Source organism: Dendrobium catenatum, unplaced genomic scaffold, assembly GCF_001605985.2.
Source record: "Dendrobium catenatum unplaced genomic scaffold, ASM160598v2 fragScaff_scaffold_1211, whole genome shotgun sequence".
NCBI classification, from domain to species: Eukaryota; Viridiplantae; Streptophyta; class Magnoliopsida; order Asparagales; family Orchidaceae; genus Dendrobium; species Dendrobium catenatum.
In genome coordinates, this window is record NW_021319673.1 from 136,935 (window position 1) to 157,467 (window position 20,533).

At 33.8% G+C, this 20,533-nt stretch overlaps 2 protein-coding genes across 3 annotated transcripts; both read left to right on the forward strand.

Moving 5' to 3' along the window:
• The first annotated feature begins 265 nt into the window (after positions 1-265).
• Positions 266-3,623, forward strand: LOC110099269 (probable mannose-1-phosphate guanylyltransferase 2). Its single transcript, XM_020826367.2, has 5 exons — positions 266-535; positions 1,852-1,990; positions 2,227-2,289; positions 2,370-2,609; positions 2,684-3,623. The coding sequence occupies exons 2-5, from the start codon at positions 1,880-1,882 to the stop codon at positions 3,353-3,355; spliced, it is 1,086 nt and encodes a 361-aa protein (XP_020682026.1). The 5' UTR covers positions 266-535; positions 1,852-1,879; the 3' UTR covers positions 3,356-3,623.
• Positions 3,624-5,840: 2,217 nt separating this feature from the next.
• Positions 5,841-20,249, forward strand: LOC110099262 (uracil phosphoribosyltransferase). Of its 2 annotated transcripts, none has more exons than XM_020826350.2 (12): positions 5,841-6,110; positions 6,199-6,288; positions 6,445-6,523; positions 7,286-7,344; positions 10,721-10,798; positions 11,032-11,113; positions 11,564-11,612; positions 16,178-16,239; positions 19,453-19,520; positions 19,600-19,655; positions 19,734-19,781; positions 20,013-20,249. In XM_020826350.2, exons 1-12 carry the CDS (start codon positions 5,955-5,957, stop codon positions 20,062-20,064), a joined length of 879 nt encoding a protein of 292 aa, XP_020682009.1. In that variant the 5' UTR covers positions 5,841-5,954; the 3' UTR covers positions 20,065-20,249. The 2 variants fall into 2 exon arrangements, with proteins under 2 accessions (XP_020682009.1, XP_020682012.1); XM_020826353.2 differs by having other exon boundaries at positions 5,973-6,110; positions 6,172-6,288.
• The last annotated feature ends 284 nt before the right edge of the window (positions 20,250-20,533 follow it).

Consider the following 20,533-nt stretch of genomic DNA (forward strand, 5'->3'; position numbering starts at 1 on the left):
AGTTTAGTTGTAAGGATTTATGAAAAAAAAAAAATTACACTTTTACTTAGAAGTTTACCCTCCTGAAAATTAAGAATTGATTCTCCCTTGATGAAGATTGATCTATTGGTTGATAGTTGAGTCTAATTAATATTGATATCCAATAGTCAAAAGAAAATTTAAGTTATTTTGATAATTTTATATTTAAAGTTTTGAATTCTAATATATATTTTAATTAGTAATTTTCAAATAAGTTGATTCATAAGCTCATAAATCAGGAAGGATTTAACTCATTTCATCATTTGGCTCAACAGCGGAATCACGGAAGACTGGAAGAGTATGAATCAGTTTAGGCAGGTATTCATGGAGACCAGTAGGGCTTAGGGTTCTTTCAAGAATTTTTGGTCTTCGCTGCGCTATATAGCAAAGCAGAGACAGATTCCTCCCTGTTCCTTCGCAGAGGATCAGTTATCTTTCCGTCTTCCCGCTCTTTTTGCGGCCTCAGAAGAATCGGCGGCTACTAGCGATCCGCCGTCAAATTCCGACGAGATATATCGTAAGATTTCTTCAAAATATTGTTTTTGATTCGTGTCTTTATGTATCGTTTTCCTTCCGGTTTGAACTTCTGCCAAAATTTCTTGATTGTCCTTCGTTTTCCTGCAAGTTATTGATCTCATATGGCTGTAGCCGCCATGCCTTTTTTGGATTCTTGGGAGTTGGGCTCCGTGATGTAGTAGGATTTGCTCAGTTTACTTTGCTTTCAGTGTAGCCGACCTGCGGATATTTGTGGAAGAGTTTCACAGAGGTTTTTTTAATCGCTTTCTGGGCTTATTAGGCTGCTTGTAGTGAGAGATCATGATGGATGCAGTTAGAAATTAACACCGATTGTAAACTCCAAAAACATCTTCAAATTCCCTCAAACGTGAAGATTTCATTCACGAATAAAAGGAATGAAAATAGAAGTATTATGTTTTGAAAGATTTTTAATATTTGAAGCAGCCAAATGAGCCCTTAGATTGATGTTGAAGTCTTCTCTCACTTGCCAGCTAGTTAGACTACATTTGAGGCAGCTTATACTTTGCTGTTTTTGGTTGTTCAAAATTGCTTTCCAACAACAATTTCTATGATGCTTTCCCAATAATAACATTTATAAGACAAATTTTTTTTTTCCAAATGTAGTTCAGAAGATATAATCCAAATAGATATTTTTATCATTCTTTGTTCTTTGCCACCACAAAAACGATTAAATTGCTATTTCAAATGAAACCTTAGCTCTATCTCTTGTAGGTAGTGTTGATTTACTGATTTCTTGAGAATGAGAAACCCTAAGATGCATAACTAGTTTTATGGAAATCCCCTCAAAAAGAAATGATTTAGTTTTCACACAAAAAGAGTGAAGATATAAAATTATCATTTTCTAAAAATTTACAAGCAAGCAAATGAGCTGTAAGAGAAATTTCATATGCAGCCTTAAAACTAATGATATTTTAATCCTGCTGATGGTTTTAGGTGGAAGTGCAGCCCAGTCACAGTTAAATTACATGAGTAATTTATCATTTTGTAACTCTTAGATTTTGAGATTCTAATGTTGCCTTGGAGCTTTTTTTCGAATTGTGCTTGATCTTGGCTTTCCGTCTTTTTTATGCCTTCATGCCTAGACAATTTGTTTTTAATTTTTCCTTCATGGAATATGTTGTTTTAAGCTGGCAACCTTTCTTGGAAATATCAAATATGCTAGCTTGTCTGGTTCCTTGGTTAGCAAGTTTATTCCCTTCTATAGTCATAAGAAGTTTTAGAAGTGCTGAAGAACACATGAATATATACTGCCTCTTTTTTATTTCATTTTCTGAGTGGTTAAACTTTTGATCCCAGTGAAAGGCAAGAAGTGGTATCTCTGAAAATGAAGGCATTGATTCTTGTTGGAGGGTTTGGAACCCGCCTGCGACCATTAACACTCAGTGTTCCAAAGCCGCTTGTTTGTTTTGCTAATAAACCTATGGTTCTGCACCAGGTAAAACTTTTTTCTAAACATATTTACCCATAATGACATAAATTTTTTATTAAACTATGTATTGGCATGATAATCATCTTAAATCATTTTATCCTTTCTTAGCTATAGTTTCTGAGTTTTGCATGCAATTCTTTGCGTAGACAGTATCTTATATACTGTTGACTTATATAGTTCTATAATATTTCATAAGTATTTTCTATCAACTTTTCCATCAGTTGACTTATATAGTTCTACAGATTGAAGCTTTGAAAGAGGTTGGAGTAACAGAGGTTGTCCTAGCTATTAATTACCAACCTGAGGTGGAAGTTGAAATCAGTTTTATTTTACTTGCTTGGATCCTTTTCTCCCCATCCTGAAAAGATTTATCTTTTCTTCTCAGATCATGCTGAACTTTTTGAAAGAGTTTGAAGATAAGCTTCATATAAAGATCACGTGTTCTCGAGAGTCTGAACCACTAGGAACAGCTGGTCCCCTGGCTTTAGCTAGAGCTAACTTAGTAGATGGTTCTGGTGAACCTTTCTTTGTGCTCAACAGCGATGTCATCAGTGAATACCCATTCGCCGAACTAATAAAGTTCCACAAATCACACGCTGGAGAGGCTACCATTATGGTCACAAAGGTATAGTGCGTATACATATCACAATATATCTGCAACTATCAACTTTTTGATCTTCAGTTCAACTCCTCCATCAGGTAGACGAGCCATCTAAGTATGGTGTTGTGGTAATGGAAGAGAAAACCGGAAAAGTTGAGAAATTTGTAGAGAAGCCTAAAATGTTTGTGGGCAACAAGGTCAATGCTGGGATTTATCTTCTAAACCCATCGGTCCTCGACCGCATCGAGTTGAAACCTACCTCAATTGAGAAAGAGATTTTTCCCAATATTGCAGCAGATCACAAGCTCTATGCCATGGTTCTACCTGGATTCTGGATGGACATTGGACAACCAAAGGACTACATCGTTGGCCTGAGGCTTTACCTTGATTCTCTTAGGAAGAAATCTTCCCTGAAACTTGCTGTGGGTTCTAACATAGTGGGAAATGTCTTGGTGCATGAGAGTGCGACGGTCGGCGAGGGCTGCTTGATTGGTCCAGATGTTGCGATCGGGCCGGGCTGTGTGGTTGAATCTGGAGTCAGGCTCTCTAGCTGCTCTGTAATGAAGGGAGTTCACATTAAGAAGCATGCCTGCATCTCAAGAAGCATAATTGGTTGGCATTCAACAGTCGGCCGATGGGCGAGGATTGAGAACATGACCATCCTTGGGGAGGATGTACATGTTAGCGATGAAATCTACAGCAATGGCGGCATTGTTCTTCCTCACAAGGAGATCAAATCCAGCATCCTTAAGCCTGAGATTGTCATGTAAAACATGGCTATTTGAAGCTGCATTGGAAAGTAAAACATTTGCTTTGCTTGTTCTTTATCTGTTCTTCTTTGGTTTTCAAAATATTATTGATATCAACAGGCTTTGGCAGTCCATCTAGCTTGGTATGCTCTAGTCTAGAAATATGTACATGTAAGTTTGCCATTGTAAAACAATCTCACATGTCTGTACAACCTTCTTCCTGCAGTAACTTCAGTGAATAAGTACCATAATAGACATAAATTATTAAAGCCATGATTTAAACTGTTCATATGGGAAGATGTAGTGTGCTTGTGCTGACGTTTTCTTCCACCTCGGCTTTTAATTTTATCGCGCACTGCGGTAGAAGTTTTAAAACGGCGGCCTTCCAATGTGCCGGTTAGGAAAGTAGATGTATTAGATTTGGCTTATGTTAAACAAAGGTAGAGGTAGGTCTAAAAAGATTTGATTAGAAAATATTAGAAATGACCTTTCTCTATTAGATTTAAATGAGAATTTGGCTTTAACATGACACAATAGAGAAAAATGATTCATGTAGCAGACCAACGTAGTGGGATAGAGATTTGATTATGAATAAATTTTATGGGAAGAAAGACTTTTTTATAAATAAATTTATTAGTGTGTTATAGTGTTAAGTAAAATATTATTTAATTTTATGTCTATAATTTTAAGAACAGCCTTTGAAATTTTGTTTCTTATACAATTTTTTTTATTGGATGCAGCTTTGACTATCAACTAAGAGGATTATATTTATTTTTTTATATAGTTTTAATACTAGCTATAATTTGATGAATAAATTTACTCTTACCTACAATCTTTGACAGAGTTAAAACTTGTGTAAAATAATGAGGTGTTTGCATGATATTTTAAATATATATATAATTATTTGATGAGTACATTAATGTGTATATAGTTGGAGTTTTTCCTACATATGAAATGTTATCTCGATGGAGTACGACTGATAAATTTATTTGTCCTTAGTGCATGAAGTCAAATATATATATATATATATCGATTGGGATAATTTTTTTATTGTTTTCTAAAATAATTTTTTTTAATAAAATTTTTTATGTTCAAAAATGTTTTGAACTAAAAAGTCGTTTTAGAAATCAATATGAAAGTTATTCTAACAGTCTTATGCTTAGGTTGGGACGTCTTTCTTAAGACTTTTTAGAGCAGTTTTTTAATACAAAAATTAATTTTTTTTAACTAAAAAGGAGCTTTAGGAAGCAGCAAGAAAGTCGTCCCAAACGAAGCCTTAATTTTATTCTTACAAATAAATTTTGCTAGCTAATCATGTTCTTAGACGTTGTAAATATTTATTTCTAAATGACTTTCAGAAATCAATTCCTTCATTAAAAAAGACTAATGAAAACTTTTTAAAAATTACAGCATAAAAAATTGGAATTTTTATAGCTATGCTGTGAGAAAAATACTCCAATACTTCAGAGAAGAAAAATATTAGAATGGTTGACAAGTGGCCTTGCATCAAACTTATGTAGATGAGTGCACTCTAAAGAGGCTAAATTATTTGGAATAAAGATTTGTGATTATTGTATTTTTATGGAGTGATTATTATCTCTTCTTACAAATACAATCTTTATATTTTTAGAAATGATTTGAAAACCTATTCTTGAAATTAATCAATTTTTTGAAGATTTATGTGCGACAAGTTTAAAAGAGGAGTATTTAATGTACATGAAAAAAATATTTTTGTCAATTTATGAAAATTTAAAAAAAAATCATCTGAATTTTTTATTCAATGAACATTTGTCAATTTATTTATCATATTAAGATCATCCGCAACTGAACAATAAATAAGTGAACGTCGTTCGTCAAATGATCCAATTGAACGCAAAATTGTTCACTAATTTTTCTGGAGTGAACAGTGCGACGTCAATATTGATGTTTCACAGTTCACCTATGCAAAAAAAATTGGCTTACGGGATTTGCGGAAGAAGCGCCAGAAAGAGAAAAAAGGCGGTTCATTTGCAATGAGATGAAGAAATGGAGTTCCATTAAAGATGAATTAATGCATTTTGAAGTTTTACTATTTTTTTAAGTGGAAAATGAATTTTTTTGTTGAAGATGTCCTAAATAAGGATTGGCTATCCAATTCAATATGAAATAAAGAATAAGTGGCCTTATTCAATATTAATTACAAGCAAAATTACTATGATAGTAATGGACATGTATAATGCTGTAAAAAAGGAATTTTACATACATACCATTTTATATCATCTTATTTATATATCTAAATTCAAAATTTTAATATTACATAAATACCACCCTATATTATTTTAATATCAAATATATCACACATATTTTCTTCTTATCACTTATATATTTCATTTCTGTCACCCATATTTGATATGAAAATGAACTATGTGCGGTATGTATGTAATATTAAAATTTTAGACGTTAAATATCTAAATATAATAATATATAGTAGTAAGTATGTAAATCTTGCTAAGCTAAGCCCGAACCAAAATAGCTGCACCTAATAATCGAAGAAAAATGGGAGTGATAACTCGCAAAATTACTGTGTAACAAACGGTTGGCTTCCTCCCGAATCCTTCGCTCTCTTTTGAAGTTCCTTTCAATGGCCGCTCACACTGCCATTAAAACTGCACCACATCGCCCGCCAGATGCGCTACGTTCGTCTCCGGTTATCTCTCACGAATATCTGCGATGTTTCCGCCTCTCTCCTCTCCGTCTTCATCTTTCCCTCTCTGCACACTCTTCCTCTTCATCAAAGGTACGCTTTCGTTGCCCTTCCTCCTTCACAAAACCCTAATTAGCCGATTTTGTGTTTCCAGACACATTTAAGTCTCTTCAAAAACTAGATTGCCGCCGTTAGGCCGCGGTTTGGCGCCTGCGCCACAAGATCCGGTACAGCCATGGAGAACAAGGCGATGTCGGACGATAGGATGCTGGTAGATCTTGTTTGACTTGTGCCGTTTGGATGGATTCCATTCATTAATTACATCTGTGGTTTTAAGGGATTGATTCATTTATTTTTTACACTTTTTTTATGTTTCTTTGCGTTGGCCGTTGTTTCTTAGGTCCTGACTCAATCCGGATGGATGCAGGTCATGGTGCCACCACATCCGTTGATAAAGCATTGGATCTCTGTCCTCAGGAATGAGCAGACCCCTTGTGCAATTTTCAGTGAGTGACTAATTTTACCTGTCTATTATTATTTTCTTGTGAAGAAAATTACTTAAGTATAAGCGTGTGTCCTATAATGTATAGCTTTCAATTGTCAGTTGGCTGGCAGTTAACTGTTTTATGAGTTAATTCGCATAGGTGCAAAATTATGAATATATACATTAATCAAAATAACCGCAGAGCATTTTTGTTAGTCTGAAAGAATTGTTTCATTAATTTTGGTTCATCACTCAAACTTTCTTCAATATGCTTTACTTTGGCTTTATAGTCTTCTGCAATTCTGAGAAAAAATTACAGGTACTAATGATGGAGGTAGTGAGGTACAGTTTTATGCGGTATAGCACAACAAATCTGTTAATGCTATACTATTATAAATTACGAGGGCTTTCTAATGAGATGACTGACTTGTAATATCCGTTGTATATTTTCAGTAGCTCGGAGGTCGACTGTGTGCTGCTTAGTAAGGAGTTCATAGTTTCATGTATTTCATCTGTTTAGTGAAGTTTCCAATGTTATCATTAGGTTGATACATCTTTTCCAAAACTACCATTACTTATTACGTAGAAACAAACTTATGATTAGCAGTTTGATATTATTGTCAAGAGGTTAACATTTGTTCCTCTGATCCTATCTAAATTAGTCAACCATTGCATTTTATAAGATTTGTCAAATTACAAAACCATGTTACTGCTTGGTTTGTAGCTATCCCTACTTTAGTATCTTGTTGGAAGTTTTAATTACTCCCCTCCCCCTTTATGCTAGGGAGTGCAATGGCAGAGCTTGGAAGATTACTTATTTATGAGGCTTCAAGGGATTGGTTGGTAAGTTATGTTTCCACACCTCTGTTGAATATCATTAGGTTCAACAATTTTTCCAAATTTTATTTTCTTTAAAATCTCTCTAACTTCGATTTTACTAAGACGTCGATAAAAGCAAAAATCTTTATTTTCATTTAGGGTGCTTAGGTCACTAAAGTCTCGCATTCTCACAATTTTTATTGAAAAATTTAGTAAAATATCTCATCTATCTTTATTGAATATCCTCTTCTAATAAAAGTCTTTTTTGATATTCATCCTTAATGCACTTCACTTGAACTAAATCCTTACTACTATTCTATGTTTGGCTAACTTAAACATATATATTTCGCCCTTCATAATGTCTAATTTATTATATAAATCATTAAAAATTAAAATCTTTGCATCGAATATTATTTTCTTAGACTCTTTACGTGCCTCTTTATATATTTTCCAGTTATTATAATTTTTACATCTAAATTAATTTTTATAACAAATATTCTTATTTTTTAACTATTTTTTACCCATTTTGATTCCACCACTAACTATTTTTACTTTTAGAAGCTTTTTCCTTTGATACTCCAATCACATCTTTTGCAACATTCTTAATATCGCAAGATATGTTTTTTTATATAACATTAGCTTCCTCATGCACAGAAAAAATATTAAGATCTAGAATCTTACTCTCAAAAATATTTTTGTTAATATTTTTTAAATGCCCCCATCTAATTCTAGAACAACGATTTACTTTAATTTTTATTTTCTACTCTTTCATCTTAAAGTCCAAAACTAATAAGTGATGTTGAGTACATAAACTTTCACTCATAATGACTTTATAAACTTTGCAATCTTAGCGATCTATTTTTCTTATAAGAAAATAATCAATCTGAGTTTTATCATATACATTCTTATAAGTGATGAGATGCTAATATACTTTCTTAAATAAGGTATTAATAATTACAAAATAATAAACTAAAAAAAATTATTATGATCTTACCACCTTCATTAGTCGCTTTAAAGTCATAACCACTATGAATACTTTTAAAATCATCAGCATCTCAACCAACATGTCCATTTAAATCTCCTCCAATAAAAACTCTTTTTTCGAGAGTATTAAATCTTTTAGGTCATAACAAAACTTTAATTTTGAGCATATATCCAAACATACTTGAGGAGCATAAGCACTTATAATATTAATAATTTTAGCATCAACAACTATAATTCTATATCCAATTCTATTAATTTTTATAATATTATCTTTCAAACTTTTATCTATAATCACATCTACACCATTTATATTATGACTCCTACAAAAATATCACAGTTTAAATCTTAAGCCTTCTCTTCAATCTGTTTAGTTTCCCAAATGCATATGATATTTATCTTTCTATAAATCATAATATCTATTAATTTCATTAATTTGCATGTAAGAGAACCTATATTCCAAGTTTATATCCTAATTTTAATTTCATGAACTAGCTTTTTTGCCCACATCCGTTCATGATGTGGAAACTCTTGCCTATTTAACACTGCACCCTAGCACCGGTGCAGCGGCCCTTACACACTTTTTGTTATATTTAGGCCATACAACATGTCGCTTCCAAGGAACGCCCTAACATTAATACAATGCATTAAATAATTCATATCATGATTATTCGACAAATTTTACACTGCTATCGACTACCTAACATAACCCTCCATTTTTCTCATCCAGAACTTGAGAACTGACAACAACAGTGTTATCCCTACTTACAATAACAACAACATCAAGCCTTTGTCCCACTACGTGGGGAGTGTTATCCCTACTTAGTTAAACAAAAATCAATATTTCTTTCTGAATAAATCTTGTTCCATATGGTTTAAAATCTTGCCAATCAACATTAGAAAAAACTATTAGTACTGTATTATTTTTGACACTGAGAACAAAAAAGAATAAAGACTACCCGATCAAAGAACAATGATTAACATCACAATCCTAAGCTGCAATTCCTACAAGGTGCCTTTGCCATTGAAAGCCGATAATCTTTGAATCAAGTAACTAGAGTGTGAAAGAACTGAGAAAAACATAAAATAAACAAACCAAAATACAAGATTACAAGACTGAAGGTAAGTTACTGTTGTAGCCTTTGGAAGACGCAATAAATTTTCTAATTGACAGTTCATGCCACTTCCCAATTAACAGAAAAACAACCCCCACTAGTTTTCTGGATGAAGAAGTTTAGGGGAGATCTGATGAAACCCGTTCTGCACCCTCTCCTTCTATTTGGAGACCAACATAAGTTTTTGGAAGGCTGGACTTGCTGGACAGCACTATATCCTGCAAGAAAATTCAGAATTTCAGTAAACTACTGTTCTTTGGCAAAGAAGTATAGATGAAACTATGGACAATGGAGACCCGATGTAGGCTTTGTGCAATCCAAATGATATTTTCCTATTTTCGGCTGGATGTTTCTTGGACTTCTTGATACCTAGAGACAGATGGGAAGACCAGTGGATATGATTGCTAGTGGCTGGATGGACCTGGGTATGGATGAGTCGGCGGCTGGCTCTGTGTGATTGGCAACAATTTGATGTCCTGTACACAAAACTGCTGGCTGAAATTGCAAGAAGAGGCTTCGGACTGATTTTGGTGGAATCCCGGACTCTACTACAACCCCTCTCTTTCCTTCATCTCCTCTCAAGATTTAGGGGAAATTCACCCAAGGAATGGGATCTTTTCCTCCCTCTCAGATTTTTCAAATCTGAAATCAAAACTCCAAAAATTCCCCCTCCCTCACGTAAGACTTAGGTATTTATAGGAAATAGCCTAAAGACTAAAATATATTAATTACTAAACTATGCCTAATAAAAAAATAAGAGAAAATAGACTATTAAGTATTTTTTTTGTTATTAGAAATGGTCCTCCTATCTCTATCTTTATCAATTTTAAGAATTGATTTGCACATAGTCATTCTTTAATGTTCATTATTCAACTACCTAGAGTTGTGTAGAAGAAATTAATGGTTTAAAATCTTGCTCCAATCAACTAGCATGATTTTGTCTCATAGAGAAATTTATAGAGAATGCATTCCAGGTGGACGATTTATTAATTTGAACCTATGCTGGTGCATCTCTAGCAACAAGTGAACATTTCTACTTTGGATTTTGTATCAATACTTATCTTTTGACATTTGGTGATCCTTGTGGGAATGCATTTGCAGGCACAACTTTGTTTTGTGCTCCTCCTTTCCTGTATTAGTTATTCTTGAGGTATAATTCATATCAAGTGGGTCATTGGATTAACAGAAACTGTCACTTAAAAGCGATGGCTTTGAGATTTTCACTTGGCTTTCTTTCATGATTATAATCTTCTCATTCATTTCAGGGTTTATAGGTCTAATTTTTACGTTACAATTCCTGGCAGCCTACAATCTCTGGTGAGATTCAGTCACCAATGGGTGTGGCTACTGTTGAATTTATTGATCCAAGGGAGCCTGTGATGGTTTGTATTTTGTTTAACTTTCTGTTTTGCAACTATTTCATTAAATATGATTATAGCAGTGTGCTCCATTGTATTATGTGCTTGGCTATTATACCTTTTAACAAATATAAAACTATATTAGATTATTCAATTGTCAACTTGTTATTTTGACATTTGTGTGAGTCATAATGCTAGTTTGAGGATTCATTTTTTTACCGAGCATGCCCTTATACATAATTGCTTTAACCTTGCAGATTGTTCCCATTTTGAGAGCTGGTCTTGCTCTTGCAGAGCATGCTTCATCAGTTCTTCCTGCAACAAAAACTTACCATCTCGGTGAGGAGAGGCTGTATCATTCTTTCTTTATTCTCATATCTTTGCTTTCCAATTTAAAATTCATGAATTTCTATGAAGCATGCCTAGACATAATTTAGTCATTCTAAGAATAGCTCTTCCTTCAAGAAGCATTAGCATTTTGCAAGAATGATTTGACAAAACAAATATTAAACTAATATAACATAAAAAATTGGCTTTGATGTTTCTTGATCTAATTATTTGATCGGTTTTACATGTTCAACTGCATTTGCTACTCGCTATTTTGAGTGTGGAAACTGATAGGTGTCTAGCTAGCAGCTCTCCAATAATTTGTATATGCTATAAGTGTAGTTATACTTAAAAAAGTTATTTATTTTCTCAACTGATTTTTATGATTTTTTGTAAATATTTTATTGTACTTGATTTTTGCTGCCAATGAATACAATGATAAAGGTTCCTTCTTTTGAATAGGCATGCGCAGGGATGAGACAACACTCCAACCTTCTATATATTTGAACAAGTGCGTTTTTTCTACTTTTCCATCTACTAATTTGATTTTCATTGAAAAAGAAAAAAATTGGATTAAGTTTAACTTTTTCAGATTTCTTGTGGTACCTTATTAAAAATATTTTCAGTATTACATTATAACTGTTGCTAGTATTGAAAATGCACATTTTTGTCCAATATCTTTTGCCTATAATCTTTATTTTGTTGTAGCTAGAATGGTATACGCCTTGCAAGTAAAAATATCAAATAAAAGAAAAGATAGTGTAGGAACACAAAGATATGACTGATTTTTTTTATTTCTCCTTCAATGATTAAGCAAGATACAATTGATCTACTATTTGAGAGATAGATCATCGCTCCCACAAACCCTAGTTGCCGCTAGGAACTCACAACAAACACTAGTAAAATAAACTCAGCAATATTATACCCTAAACCATAGACAAACTCCCCCTTAAATAGTCCTAGAACACAATAACATCAATAGAACCTTCCTAATCAACATAAACATAATTTAGGAAACCTTCCTAAACAATTAAACATGATTTAGAAAATCTTCCTACACAATTAAACATTTCCTAAATGACAAAAACACAAATAGGAAACTTTCCTAAACAATTCCTCCCTTGATTAACAACCTTCCAAAACAACTCCCCCCTTGATTAGGAACATTCCTAAATAATTTTCCTTAGTTAGGGACTTTCCTAAATAATTTTCCTTATAGGAAATTTCCTAAACAACTCTCTTGATTAGGATCATTCCTAAATAGTTCCCCTTTCTTGGATGTGGCCCCTGCCCAACATATCAATACTCCCTTCCCAAAAGTGCACCTTGTCCTCATGATGGAAGGATGGGAATTGACTCCTGATTAGCTCGTAAGGTTCCCATGTGGCTTCGTTCTCCGACAAATCCTTCCACCTGATAAGTACATTCTGAACAATAAACCCATGATGCTGAGAATTAATTAGCAGTTTTTGTCAAGGGAAACAAAATGTACGATGCACTTATGTTAACAAACTTGGTTGGAACAATATCTCTATGGAAGTTGTAAAAGAGCTCTCTAGTATCTCTAGATTGCATAAAAGCCAGGAACTGTCCAGGAGTGGGTAAAACATGTGGGTCTAAATCCATTCTTCCATTGTACGAGCTAAATTCTTGAGAACTGGGATGAATAGATGCAGCTCTTGCTTCAAGATATTTAGGTTGTTTCACATCAAGACTAGGCTGCAGTGACCTTAGGATTGCCATCGTAAGATCGTCACTGTCCTAATAGCTTCTTCCTCTAGTGTAATGGTTGTCATAATCCCTTCATGTTTCTCTCGTGTATCAAGTGTGGGAATTCCACATTTCTTCCCTACGCCTCACATGACCCGATCCCCATGGTTCAGCCCATCCCCCTCCTCGGGTCATCCATTCCCCTTGCCCAAAGGACCTCCTGTAGTGGTCGGCCACTCTATCATCTTCACCATGAAACTCACTTCCCTTGCTCGAAATGCCTCTTATAGTGGTCGGACGCCCTACCACCTCCACACAAAAAATCCCTTTGCTTTCTCCTCATCTGGAAACCCTGATCCGCCTCTTATCGGAGCCCCATGAGGTGGCTCTTGATAAAAGAAACTATCCTTGTCGAACTCCTTCTGTCTTTCCCTTCGATTCGGCCAAGGGAATCCCAATAAAATCTTGGTTAGGGTTATCCATCGGAAACATCGGTGGAGTTTTTTATTGCATCTCCAATAGCTTCCTCTTCATCTCCTCTAGAATTTCCTTTCCCTTTGGTTCAACCCTAGGAATAGCTAGCGAAGCTTTCAATTGCATATGGATCAACTTCCTCATCTTGTATTCCAGATTAGAAAGCCTTCCTTCCATGGATAAAATCCTTCCTTTCATAGATGAAAACCTCTTCTCCATTCCAGGTTTGATTTGCTCCATCTTACTTTCTAACCGCATCTACCCTCTTTTTGTCATAGGTCCCAAAAAAAGTGCTCTGATACCAATTTAATGTCTTGAAAGTAAAAATAGCAAATAAAGAGAAGAATAGCATAGGAACACAAAGATAGGGTTGATTTTTTTTTATTTCTCCTTCAATAATAAAGCAAGATACAATTGATCTACTATTCGAGAGGTAGATCAGCTCTCTCATAAATCCTAGATGCCGTTAGGAACTCACAACAAATACTAGGAAAATAAACTTAACAATATCATACCTAAACTATAAACAAACTCCCTCTTAAATAGCCCTAGAACACAATAACATCAATATAACATTCCTAATCAACATAAACATAATTTAGGAAACATTCATAAACAAGTAAACATGATAGCATAAAAACAATTAGAAAACTTTCCTAGCCCCTTGATTAACCTTCCTAAATAATTTTCCTTAGTTATGAACTTTCCTAAACATCTCTCCCCTTGATTAGGAACATTTCTAAATAATTTTCTTTAATTAAGAAATTTCTTAAACAACTCCCTCTTAATTCAGAACCTTCATAAATAGCTCTCCCTTCCAGGTTGTGCTCCCCAAGCGTATCAAATGCTTGGAAAGTAATCGTTTTTAACCTGATGTGTAGATGTTATATTGGCGACTATGATTGCAAGTTATGGAAATTCTGATGTCTTTTATCATGTTTGGATTCTTTTCCTTTATGTTTCGGTTAAGGTGAAGTGTGAATGTTTTGGTTTCATTTGGATTACAAAATTAACAGTTGGTCTTTGATATAATAATTTTTTGCCCTTGTTCATTGTATTAAGCTTTACTACGGCACTAGTATATTGAGCCCCAACCCCTGGTTCTCAGACCAATAGCCGACCAACGAATGTTACTATAGCCAATGATTACGCCTGGGACAAATTGGACAGTTCAAAGTGTACATATCTATGTTAATCCGTGTCTTGCCTAGCAATGGTGTCTTGAAGCGCTCCTAGATCAATTTGGGAATTTGTGGGAGCAGAGCTGAGAGCAATCTGGAGTGGGATTATGGGTGTGAACTATGTGAAATGCAAATGCTAAGCCTCGCATCCAATAATTAATGAGAATGTGCATCGATATTCTACTGGTTGACCATAGTCATATATGTTCAAGCTTTTTGAGTTAGATACGTGTCTGGGCAAACAAGATTTTGGCTCCAATTCCATCTTCAACCAAGTTTTTTCCTTAAGAGTTTCTTTTTGTTAATTTTATCTCAAAATTTTCTTTTTTCGAGCAATTTGTTAATGAGAATGATAATTCTCTCTTTATGTGCTTATTATAACGAGGTTCAAATTCCTCACGTGTGCCTTCACTGAAAATTTAGGTTTTTTTATTCATTCTGTTATGCGCATCTTGGGCATGCTGTAAGGTGCGGGAAATGGTATGGATATGGGGATCAGGAAATACAATATGATAAGTGGTTGAATGTGTGTACTGATGAATCTAGATCCAATAATTTTCAACTACTTATCCTGTCCATCCTTATTTGTCTTATTTGTTTGATTTTTTTGCCATTATATGTCAATCGTGCATAGGGTGATTGAAATATGTCTGTGTGGCTTGATCATCGTTCGTACATGAGGGATTAGGATTTGGTTTTTTACTAGCTTGTTTTGATTTGTTCTACATTATCTTGTGATCACACTTAAGTTGGTGAAAGAGCTATATGTATGGATGGATGGAAGGTGGAATTGAATGGACTATAAAACTTGGCCATTCAATTGATCAATCTATACGCCACTAAATTGTGATATGCTAATTATCATTTCATCCTAGCTTGTTTTGGACTTGACTAAAATTTTCTTTGGAAAATTTCTTTTAATTATGTGCTTCATTTTATGTTTATTTATCAAATTTCTTTGATAACTGATTATGTTCTTTTCTATATTTATCATGATAGGCATCGATTATGCCTGTTTTTTTAAGTTTTTTAAATACCGGTGTAACCTAAAGTATTGCCAGGTTCGTCAGTTAAACATGAGTACCCGACCTGCAGATTATTTATGTTGGTTTTAGGAATCTTCAAAAATGATTATTCGTCTAAAGATCTGCATTTGGAGTTGATTCAAGTTCACTCAATCATTAGTCACGAAAGTTTTTTCTTAGCAGTCTAAAGCAACTCTTAAGATAATAGTATTTGGTTTGTTTTTCTGAATGCCAGAAATTGAAAAACGTGAAGTTATTCACAGAAAATTCTAAACTTAAAAGATGGAACTTGTGGAAGTGAATGGAACTTGTGGAAACATTTTGCATATTATATAAGATGTATCATAATATTAAGCGGGCTTAGTGAATGGAACTTTTGGAAATATTTTGCATGGTCTTTGGAACTGTGGACTTGAGCAGAAAGCATATTCTATATAAGATGAGTTCAAAATGTAATTTACTCAATCTTGTATCTGTTTGTTGGAAGGCAATTGCGTGAATTTAATTTTGGCCATGCACTCATTAACTGTGAAGAAATGGTTATTTATATCTGCAAAATTAGGTAACATGTTTTTGGTTCATGTCAGCATTCTGATTCTAATTGATTCTGATAAAGCGTACTAGTTCTAACATGTCTTTTGTCATGGAAAATGGATTTAATTATACTTTGCATTTTACTATTACAGCTTGCCAGACAAGTTCCCTGAAGGTTCTCGAGTACTTGTTGTGGATCCCATGCTTGCGACTGGTATTCTGTTTACTTTTTTATCCATATTTCATATTCTTATATTAATTTAGATATATGTAATTTTGTAAAGAAACTATAAGATAATCTATCTAATATAATCTATTATAATTTCTAATAATTAAGATTGGCAATGAAAATTACTATTGTTACAATGAACCCGAAGAAAGAGAGATTCACGGTTCGACCGGTTCAACTCCAAAGGGTTCGACCGGAGTCGAACCGGATGATGTAATAAATAATAATATTATTAAAAATCAATAAAATGCTACGCAAATTTGGTGTTCTTCTATTTTGAAGTTAAATATTACATTAAGAATAATGTATCATCTCGGGAGATTGACACTACATTCTAAAATGCTTTCAATGTCAAAATAGGATTTTAAAAAATATTATTTCTATAATCAAACACAATTCGAAGAATAACATGTCATCTTGAAAGATAAATATGAAATTTTATAGAAAGTGTTTGGAAAGAGAAATGGATGTTAAACATTCAACCATTCCTACAATCAAATGCACCAAAGAAAATATTATATTATCTCGAAAGTTAAATATAATATTCTATAAGGGATCTCAAAGTAATAATGGGTTTTATAAAATTCATAATTTTCTAAATTAAATTTTCTAGGAGAATTTTATATTATCTGGGGTGACGATAACAACATTCTATAACGCTATTTATAAATAGAAATGGGTTTTAAAAAAAATTTACTTTCCCAGTGATTTTTCCCTGCTTTATAGGAATAAAATAGTGTTTATTTGAATATAGAGTTCTTAGTTCCCTATAAGTGTAAGCCCCTATAGTTAATTAGATCATAAGAGGATTGCTCATAGGAAACTCTTGATTAAAACAGTAATTATATTTCCTTTGATTATAAGATTAAAGCAAACAATGGAAATTAAAAAATTTCAAGGAAAAAGTTCAATATTGAGCAGTTCTTAGAGGGTCAAAGGAGAAAGGATAAAAGTAAGAGGTGTTAGATTCTAAGAAGCTCAGACGCAACTCCAATCTATTTTATGTTCGACTTTATAATTTATAAGAGAATTTATTATTCAAGTTGGTATTTTATTAGAAAGGTAGGATTATATTCTCGAATGGTGGGGACTTATAATTTTGGGTCTTCCTCAGAATCTAAAACTACAGTGAACCACTATAGAGTAGCGATTCAAACCTAGTCCAACAATATGCAGACTAATGAAATGGGCCTTATATCTTAAACTCTTTGTAAATTTCAACAAAATTCAAATCCTTAAAAGTCAATGGATTTAAAATCAAAATTCAAGCTCTTTCCATTTCCTTTCCTTTTTCTAGTAATTGACATACATAAAAGCTTTTGATCCCCTGTGGAGCATTTACAAGTTATGAAGATCTTTTGTGATGGAAAGGAGAAAACAAGCTTTCAATCTAAAATTTTCAAAACCATCAATATTCAAAATCTTTTCAATATTTTCCTTTTCTCCTAGAAAATGACATGCACAAAAAATTTTGATCCTCAGCGGAACATTTGCAAGTTTTTAATGTCATTTGTGACGAAGAGAAAAGATCAAAACTTCAAGAAATGAAATATATATTAGGTTTGGGTCACAAAACCTTTTCCTAATCACCATCTCTTTCAAAGTTCTAGCCTAAGTACGCTCTTTCGACAACCATCATGTTTAAATCTGTCTTTAGGACTAAGTCCGCTCTCAAGGCATCTTATAGATTTATGGCCTAAGTCTGCTCTTATGACAGCCATCCTATTTAAATCTGTCTTTAGGATTAAGTTCGCTCTTACGGCATCCTGTAGACTTCTAGTCTAAGTCCGCTCTTACGACAGTCATCTTGTTGAAAACTTTCAAGTTTAGGTGAAATCCTCACATAGGTTTCTCTTTTTTAGGAAGATGCCCTCTAGTTTGTTAAGATGGGTGTAATTATTCACATGGTGGCATCCTTCCTCTTAGACTAGAAAAAAGACTTGAGTCTTATCAAATGGCATTCAAATTCTTACATTCATGTCAAATCACATCCAAATCACTACACTCATCTAGTCTTTACGGACCCTTGACTTTACTAATAGTGCTAACCTCATTAGTTATTGCTTAGTAGAGTCATCATTAACCTCATCAAATCATTCAATCACTCAATTTCAATTTTAAGTTTGATTCAACTATCATAGTTCGTTTTTATTTGACCCCTTTGACCTCTATTTTGTAGTAGAAGATTTAAAAAAGGAGACTGCCAATTAAATTTATCCTAAACAATTTGTCAAATAACTCTTTCTCGTGGCAATTAAAATAAAAATTAAGAGAAAAGGATCAAATTGGTTCTCTCTGTTTTTTTTTTTTATTTTGGAAAAATCAAAATTCGACTTTATAAAAGTATCAATTTGATCTTAACTCTTTAAATAGATATCAAATTAATCATTTAGTAGGATCATTTGGGTCCATATTTAAAAGATCAGGGGACTAAAATGGGACTTTTAATTAGTCGGGGGTCATTTTGATCCTTCGCATAAGAATCAATGGACTATTTTGATCCTTATCTCTAAAAAAATAAATTACCCTAATAAAATAAATTATTCAACTAAACTTCTAAAACATTACAAATAATGCATGTTTGTCTTACATCAGTTGTTCTAGACCTGCCATATCATTATATGAAGATAGGATACTTTTGGTTTACGTGGACATCCATTCAACATTTTAAAGCCAACTGTTTTCAGATAATAAAATGACACATTTTCGTTGTAATTTCACAACTTAATTGAGGCTTAGAATCAATGGCTTTCTTTTCCTTTGTGCCAGGATAATTTGATATAAAATGGATCGCCGGTTTCCTGGATATCATATATGCTTTGTTTAATGGTTTCCAAGCCTCAATTTATGATATTTTTTAGGTGGCAAATATAATATTTTACCCCTGTAGCTCCTGTAAAATATTTCTTGTCAGCGCAGATGGTCATTATAACAGATAAACTCCATTTGTTTACTTTGTACATAATTGAGCTTGTATATAGATAGTCTGATATATAGAAATTTCATAGTAAATAAAAAAGCTATAACATGTTATCACAGCTTTACAACCAGTTAAATTATTGTTGACCTTCTGTTTATGTACAAACTACAAATCATATTTCCACATCAATTTCTCATCCTTCTGGTTTTTCATTTTACAGAACAGAAGAAAAATTATATTTTTCATTTTACACCTTTGTAATCCAAACTCCATCACAGGTGGTACAATAGTGAAAGCAATCGACTTGTTGAAAGATCGCGGGCTAAACAACAAGCAAATAAAAATCGTATGCCCATTCAAATGCTTAATGATTCTTATGTACATTTCATGTTTTCCATTACTTATTTTGACAAGTACTGCTGCAGATATCTGCTATTGCTTCCCCTCCCGCACTTCAGAAGCTCAGTACCAAGTTCCCAGGGTAGTAAGCTATTGTCCAAACTGCCTATGTTATTGTGATATTCATCTTTAGGAAACTGAGGCTTGCTTTAATTTTCAGAATTCATGTTTACACCGGAATGATAGATCCAGTTGTTAATGAGCATGGGTATGTCACTAATTGGCTTCTAATTTTGAGAGATTATTCTGTGCGGACACCGGACGGGAGAACCGTTCAGTGCCGGTTGGTACCGACCGAGCGCGGTATATTTTTGGAGTGACGTGGTGGCGCTTTTTTATTGGTATATGGATAACGTCCGGACTCCGCACAGAATAATTTGTCTCTAATTTGCTACATATAAAGGCTTTCCATTGTAACAAAATTTCCATGTATTATCAGGTTTATAATTCCGGGACTGGGAGATGCTGGTGATCGCTGTTTTGGTACTTAGAAATGCAGGTCAGTTTGTTCATTAATGGCTGTGTTGGGTGTAGTGCAGCATTTTTCTACACTGATTAGGGCGTTTGTGCTATTAGCTAATTTTTTCAAGAACCATATGCCGTGAGAGCGATTTAATTTCTTGGTAACGCCGAATGATTTTGTATGTGAATTATAGGCTTTGATATTGTAGGGACATGTACATGTTTTGGTGATTAACAGCATCATCCAGGGGGCAAATTATTACGTCCGGTGTCCGGATTCGTCCGGACACCAATCCAGACGTGCCACGTCATCAAAATACACCGGGACCCAGTGTATTCAGGTGCGATGGCGCGTCTGGTTTGGATGTTCGGACGTCTGGTCACCGGACGTAATAACTCGCCCATACATGGAGTGCTGTTTAGAAGAAGTTGTAAGCAGGCAAGCGCTTCCATGCTCTAAATTTCACCTCGTTAGATTTTTGAAAATGATCATTTGGG

Coding starts and splice junctions, on each gene's coding strand:
- LOC110099269 (XM_020826367.2), top strand. CDS start 1,880: ATGAAGGCATTGATTCTTGTTGGAGGGTTTGGAACCCGCCTGCGACCA. Junction 2,290..2,369: donor CTATTAATTACCAACCTGAG/GTGGAAGTTGAA, acceptor TTTTCTTCTCAG/ATCATGCTGAACTTTTTGAA. Junction 2,610..2,683: donor CTACCATTATGGTCACAAAG/GTATAGTGCGTA, acceptor CTCCTCCATCAG/GTAGACGAGCCATCTAAGTA.
- LOC110099262 (XM_020826350.2), top strand. CDS start 5,955: ATGGCCGCTCACACTGCCATTAAAACTGCACCACATCGCCCGCCAGAT. Junction 6,111..6,198: donor ACTCTTCCTCTTCATCAAAG/GTACGCTTTCGT, acceptor TTCAAAAACTAG/ATTGCCGCCGTTAGGCCGCG. Junction 11,114..11,563: donor AACAAAAACTTACCATCTCG/GTGAGGAGAGGC, acceptor TCTTTTGAATAG/GCATGCGCAGGGATGAGACA.